This window comes from Oncorhynchus clarkii, unplaced genomic scaffold, assembly GCF_045791955.1.
Source record: "Oncorhynchus clarkii lewisi isolate Uvic-CL-2024 unplaced genomic scaffold, UVic_Ocla_1.0 unplaced_contig_11706_pilon_pilon, whole genome shotgun sequence".
NCBI lineage: Eukaryota > Metazoa > Chordata > Actinopteri > Salmoniformes > Salmonidae > Oncorhynchus > Oncorhynchus clarkii.
In genome coordinates, this window is record NW_027260551.1 from 1 (window position 1) to 7,163 (window position 7,163).

The 7,163-nt window shown below is 39.8% G+C and overlaps 1 protein-coding gene across 1 annotated transcript; it reads left to right on the forward strand.

Moving 5' to 3' along the window:
* Positions 1–11: 11 nt before the first annotated feature.
* On the forward strand, positions 12–7,113 carry LOC139401566 (complement factor B-like). The gene is made up of 4 exons (XM_071145718.1): positions 12–563; positions 2,107–2,230; positions 4,083–4,132; positions 4,435–7,113. The coding sequence occupies exons 1-4, from the start codon at positions 504–506 to the stop codon at positions 4,612–4,614; spliced, it is 414 nt and encodes a 137-aa protein (XP_071001819.1). The 5' UTR covers positions 12–503; the 3' UTR covers positions 4,615–7,113.
* Positions 7,114–7,163: the final 50 nt, after the last annotated feature.

The following is a 7,163-nucleotide window of genomic DNA, read 5'->3' on the forward strand; positions in this document are numbered from 1 at the left end:
GCCCAGCCCTGTCTGCAAATTGCATTGGGGCAGAACAATCTGCGATTTAACAATAAATAACATACAATTGTTAGTTCGCTTCTCAGTGACCAAGCAACACTGCACTATTTGATGGACAGCACATCAGTGAAATTCGCCAGAGTAGCCTACTGTTCCACCTCTGTGCAACATGTCAATCATGTTGTTTCTTATCAACAAAGGTCGTTTATAGTTAGAACAGACTAAGAAGTTTGTACAACATGTCAAAGTTCTTACAGCAGACAAAGAGATCATTGCCATGGGAGGTGAGGGGAACAGGAAAGAGGGGGAAGCAGCAGTGGAGGGATCAGCAGCTACGTATACAATTGTGTCCATAAAGCAGCACATGCTCAGAAAGTACGGTTGTTTAGCTATCGTTATTAATATTCAATGTGCATTTACGGTAGTATGCTATCTAATGGTAGTTGATCTTTTTTTGCCCAGAGGAATTCCTATTGAATCAGAATTCTGTACCTGCCAGATTCATGTCTGAGTGGAAGGGTCAGATGTACGAGAAGGATGTTCAAATCAAATTGAAAGAAAAGGTGAGAATGTTTGTGTGAAAACCTTCTCGCCAGCAGAGAATCATGCTTTGAGATGGCCATGAGCAGGCAGGAACTCAATCAAACATGCCATAGCAATGTTTATGCAGTGTCTAGGCTTACACACTTTCACCCAAATACATGTAGTTACTTTTTATTCATAAAGCTGTAAGCATCTGCCTGTGAGGATGGTCTACTTGCTAATACAAGTAGTAGTAAGTCTGGAAAGTATTTTAACCTCTCTAGGGTTTGTGGGACGCTAGCGTCCAATCTGGCCAACATCCAGTGAGGTTGCAGAGCGCCAAATTCAATTACATAAATGCTCATTGTTTAAATTCAGAAAACAAAACATATTTTACATAGGTTTAAAGATTAACTTCTTGTTAAACCAACCACAGTGTCATATTTATAAAATGCTTTTCGGCGAAAGCATACCTAGCCCAGAACATACCTAGCCCAGAACATAGCCCAGTTGACAAATTATTACAAACAGTAACCAGCCAAGCAGAAGTGTTACAAAACTCAGAAATAGAGAGAAAATTAATCCCTTACCTTTGATGATCTTCATATGGTGGTAATCACATCAAACTCAATAAATGTTCGATGAAGTCTCTTTATATCCAAAAACCTCCGTTTTGTTAGTGCGGTTTCTTCAGTAATCCACAGTCAAACTCAGTCAAAACAATCAGACAAAAAATCCAAATTGTACCCGTAAAGTTCATCGAAACATGTCAAACGATGTTTATATTCAATCCTCAGGTTGTTTTTTAGCCTAAATGATATTTCAACCGGACAATAACGTCATCATTTATTTAACTAGGCAAGTCAATTAAGAACAAATTCTTATTTTCAATGACAGCCTATGACGGTGGGTTAACTGCCTGTTCAGGGGCAGAACGACAGACCTTGTCAGCTCGGGGGTTTGAACTTGCAACCTTCCGGTTACTAGTCCAACGCTCTAACCACTAGGCTACCCTACCGCCCCGCTCCAAAGGTAAACAAGAAATGCACATGCGCCTGAAAAAACTCTGCGTCACGTTAGGGTCCACTCGTTCAGACTGGTCTTACTCCCTCATTTATAAGAATACAAGCCTGAAACGATTTAAAGTAACTAAAGTCTGTTGACATCTAGTGGAAGCCATAGGAACTGCAAATGGAGTCCTAAGTCAATGGATACTGTAATGGCATTGAATAGACAACTACAAAACCCCAAAAAAACGACTTCCTGAATGGATTTTCTCAGGTTTTCGCCTGCTAAATCAGTTATGTTATACACAGACACTATTTTAACAGTTTTGTAAATGTTATAGTGTTTTCTATCCAAATCTACCAGTTATATGCATATCATATCTTCTGGGCCCGAGTAGCAGGCCATTTAATTTGGGCATGCTTTTCATCCAAAATTCCGAATGCTGCCCCCTACCCTAGAGAGGTTAAACAATTCCACAATCTGATTCGTCCATGGGCTATAAGAATAAGAGTTACGGAGTGAATTCCACAATGATGGGTTCTCTGAACTCTGACAGTCTCGGTTCCTTTTTCACAGAGGGAGAGCTGTATTAAGGATGCAGAGGAAGCTGAGGGCATTAAAAACTACAAGGAGGCTGTGACTAAGAACTTCCTGTGTACAGGAGGGACAGAAGACAAAGTTGAGGACATTGCCTGCAAAGGTACATTCAATCAATGTATCAAGGAAATGTATCACTATGGAAACTAAACACAGTATTACAGGATAATTCTGCATTTTTATACAGTCATTTTTATATTTTCTAGCACATCCCATAGCTGTGTAACCTTTATGAATGGTCATTTACAGTGCCTTGCGAAAGTATTCTGCCCCCTTGAACTTTGGGACCGTTTGCCACATTTCAGGCTTCAAACATAAAGATATAAAACTGTATTTTTTTGTGAAGAATCAACAACAAGTGGGACACAATCATGAAGTGGAACGACATTTATTGGATATTTCAAACTTTTTTAACAAATCAAAAACTGAAAAATTGGGCGTGCAAAATTATTCAGCCCCCTTAAGTTAATACTTTGTAGCGCCACCTTTTGCTGCGATTACAGCTGTAAGTCGCTTGGGGTATGTCTCTATCAGTTTTGCACATCGAGAGACTGACATTTTTTCCCATTCCTCCTTGCAAAACAGCTCGAGCTCAGTGAGGTTGGATGGAGAGCATTTGTGAACAGCAGTTTTCAGTTCTTTCCACATATTCTCGATTGGATTCAGGTCTGGACTTTGACTTGGCCATTCTAACACCTGGATATGTTTATTTTTGAACCATTCCATTGTAGATTTTGCTTTATGTTTTGGATCATTGTCTTGTTGGAAGACAAATCTCCATCCCAGTCTCAGGTCTTTTGCAGACTCCATCAGGTTTTCTTCCAGAATGGTCCTGTATTTGGCTCCATCCATCTTCCCATCAATTTTAACCATCTTCCCTGTCCCTGCTGAAGAAAAGCAGGCCCAAACCATGATGCTGCCACCACCATGTTTGACAGTGGGGATGGTGTGTTCAGCTGTGTTGCTTTTACGCCAAACATAACGTTTTGCATTGTTGCCAAAAAGTTCAATTTTGGTTTCATCTGACCAGAGCACCTTCTTCCACATGTTTGGTGTGTCTCCCAGGTGGCTTGTGGCAAACTTTAAACAACACTTTTTATGGATATCTTTAAGAAATGGCTTTCTTCTTGCCACTCTTCCATAAAGGCCAGATTTGTGCAATATACGACTGATTGTTGTCCTATGGACAGAGTCTCCCACCTCAGCTGTAGATCTCTGCAGTTCATCCAGAGTGATCATGGGCCTCTTGGCTGCATCTCTGATCAGTCTTCTCCTTGTATGAGCTGAAAGTTTAGAGGGACGGCCAGGTCTTGGTAGATTTGCAGTGGTCTGATACTCCTTCCATTTCAATATTATCACTTGCACAGTGCTCCTTGGGATGTTTAAAGCTTGGGAAATCTTTTTGTATCCAAATCCGGCTTTAAACTTCTTCACAACAGTATCTCGGACCTGCCTGGTGTGTTCCTTGTTCTTCATGATGCTCTCTGCGCTTTTAACGGACCTCTGAGACTATCACAGTGCAGGTGCATTTATACGGAGACTTGATTACACACAGGTGGATTGTATTTATCATCATTAGTCATTTAGGTCAACATTGGATCATTCAGAGATCCTCACTGAACTTCTGGAGAGAGTTTGCTGCACTGAAAGTAAAGGGGCTGAATAATTTTGCACGCCCAATTTTTCAGTTTTTGATTTGTTAAAAAAGTTTGAAATATCCAATAAATGTCGTTCCACTTCATGATTGTGTCCCACTTGTTGTTGATTCTTCACAAAAAAATACAGTTTTATATCTTTCTGTTTGAAGCCTGAAATGTGGCAAAAGGTCGCAAAGTTCAAGGGGGCCGAATACTTTCGCAAGGCACTGTACATGTATGGTGTCTCACCTGGCAGTGTGAAAATACAGGTAGGCTATATGACATTGTATTACATGTACAGTATGTGTGCATTCAAAGGTGACTCTGGTGGCGCCCTGTATCTGAAAAATCTAAAACGTCGGATTCAGGTGAGTGTACATTATATAACCTATACTTCCACGTTTAAATACTATGTTTCTTTTATCAGCATGGTGCTGGTTGTATCAAGATAAACAGGAAATTGCACCGGTGACATTCTTGTGAAATGTGCAGAATTAGGTTTCTCTTGAAATGTTGGACCTCTCTAGATGTTTTAAGGCCTTTTTAGTTCAAACTCTCAATTTGTGATGTACTACTATTCCTTTGAATGTGTTTTTGGGAGTTAAACTTGGCCACGTTAAAATAACAATGTCTGTATATCATTAAAGTAATCAACTTATTTTTGTCTTAGGTGGGTGTAATCAGCTGGGGGGTTAAGGACCTGTGTATGGGTAATATCCCAAAGCCTCTTTCAACTGCAACTACTAGAGATTACCACATTAACCTATTCCGAATGCAGAAGTTCCTCAAGGAGCACCTGGGAGAAAAAAAAAATGAAACTAATTATGAGCCTTTAAAATTTGTTGACTGATAATCATATGTGTAACTTGCATACATACTTGCTAAATACAGTAGGCCTATATCAACAATTCAAATAAAATGTAGAAGTTGTGCCCATGCAGAAGTTGTGAAGAGTAGTTCGTTATTTTCAGTCAATGTGATTTTGTCTGTATGTTTATTGTAGGAATATGAAATTAATGTCTGCAACGGTTTAGATTTTTACTACAAATGAACATGATTTGGTTTAGTTCAAATGTGTGTTTGTTGACAGTTCAGTCAAATATCTAATGAAAATCTGCCGTCTTTGACCTGTTGTGTAGTTGGTTATGCATCAAAACACAATGATTGTCTTTGGACTTTACTTTGGTCAAGACCCAAAAGATAGTTTTACGGTAAGGGGCATGTCCTGGTTAATTTTCAACCCAGTCAAGTGTTCCGAGAAATTATTTTGAATTTTGCCAGTGGAGATGACAGTTGTGACAATGATGTTTTGTGTGTCATTGTTAGATTACAGTGGCTTTTGGGCATGGCATATTTTTTAAATCCAATACATTTTTCATTTTTTATTTCAATCTATGTGGGTACATCTTCTCATTCTAAATCAGGGATGGGCAACTTTGATGGGGGTGGGGGCCACAAATATCCGGCACTCATCATGAGGAGCCACAGTGGTTCGTGGGTTTGCATTCCCACATCCATACTCCCCCCCTCCACCTTGCGAAAAAAACATTTTAGCAGCCCCCCCCTCATCAAATCAAATCAAATTTTATTGGTCACATTCACGTGTTTAGTAGATGTTATTTGGAGGCCCTGCAGTTGTGGGCAGTACCAGGCGGTGATGCAGCACAACAGGATGCTCTCAATTGTTCATCTGTAAAAGTTTGTGAGAGTTTTAGGTGACAAGTCAAATTTCTTCAGCCTCCTGTCTGTGTGGGTGGACCATTTCAGTTTGTCATTTAGTTCAGTTACCTTGCGTTCTTGGTTAATGACAGGGAAGAGAAACATTTTCCGTTTTAAAGTTAATTTCCAATTCTGCACACTTGGCCATGGGGCATAGAGAAAGTTTTTCCATTTTAAAGCAAGTTTTCTGCAATTCTACACATTTTGCCATGCGGCGGAGAGTTAAATGTGTAGTATTACAGCTAATTTCCTGCAATTCTACACATTTTGCCATAGGTTGGAGGCAAATGTTTGCAGTTTTTAATATGATAACTGATGATCAATGGGTCCCACCCCTGTCGGTAATTCTGCCATGCTTACTACAAGTTTAGATAGCTGGCCGCAAGACTAATTTACCAATCTAAAAATGTTTTGCTGACAAGGGCTAAATGAGTGACTGCTGATGCACAACCGAATTTCGAAATTGCACCTTGTGTATTCTATTATTATTGAATAAAATAAAATGTGTCAAATTGGTCCATGGGTCTACAAAAGGGATAGGCCGCCAGTTGCCCATCCCTGTTCTAAATCAACTAATATGGCAGTTGAATTACTCTAAGTCATTTCTACCATTATGAGAACATTGTGTCACCAGCAAGATTAGTAACACCAATGATGGGAACACCAATGACAAATCTGCGGTAAATTTAGTAACTCCAACGACACGTTAGATTTAGACATATCAAAATGTCACGACATGAAATGAAAGCATGCGATTTATTGGGCTACAGATTAAATAAATTAGGATGAACTTCACAGGGTGGTGAAAGTGCACAGTGATGAACTGGATGCTCCTTTCAATAAATATCAAGGGTCTTATTCTGGTACCATGAGGATTGATGCTTGGCTGCTGTTTGACAAATAAAAATAATCTCACACTTTTGTCCATAATAATCTCATCATGTACAGTATACCGCACTGTATCTGCAAGCTGTTGGCTATTTAATTTAATTTTTTATTTAACCTTAATTTAACTACGCATGTCAGTTAAGAACAAATTCTTATTTACAATGATGGCCTACTTGTAAAGCCCCCCACCCCCCCACCCCACCCCGGCCAAACCCTCCCCTAACCCGGACAAAGCTGGGCCGATTGTGCGTCACCCTATGGGACTCCTGATCACGGTTGGTTGTGATACAGCCCGGGATCAAACCCGGGTCTGACGTGACGCCTACTAGCACTGCGCTACCCGGGAGCCCCCAAGCACACATGCCAATACCAGAGTTGATACTTTCACTATGCCTACGCACAACATTTTGTGACAGAACCAGTAGGCCAGTAGTAACTTTTATTTTTGATACGGCTCATGGGAATTTATGTCCACTACGTATTTACGCACAGACTTTTATCCACAACAAGTCAGTTTGATAGAAACGCAACTCTGATAGGAAAATGCACTGTGGTTTTTATTTTAGATTTTAGAATAGTGACATGAAAATCTGTCACCAATTCGATGGAAACCTAGCTATAGACACCCACAAAACAAGCTTGTAAGAATTATACTTAAACTCCCCCTCATACTCATCTGGATATCAAGCATTTTAAGCAGCTTTGCTGGCTATCATTGAAAAAAAACTGAAAAAGAGAAAAAGAGTAGTATTGATTCAACTTGGTCTGGTTCACAGAATTATCAAGGACTAG

Coding starts and splice junctions, on each gene's coding strand:
- LOC139401566 (XM_071145718.1), top strand. CDS start 504: ATGTCTGAGTGGAAGGGTCAGATGTACGAGAAGGATGTTCAAATCAAA. Junction 564..2,106: donor AAATCAAATTGAAAGAAAAG/GTGAGAATGTTT, acceptor CCTTTTTCACAG/AGGGAGAGCTGTATTAAGGA. Junction 4,133..4,434: donor ATCTAAAACGTCGGATTCAG/GTGAGTGTACAT, acceptor TTTTTGTCTTAG/GTGGGTGTAATCAGCTGGGG.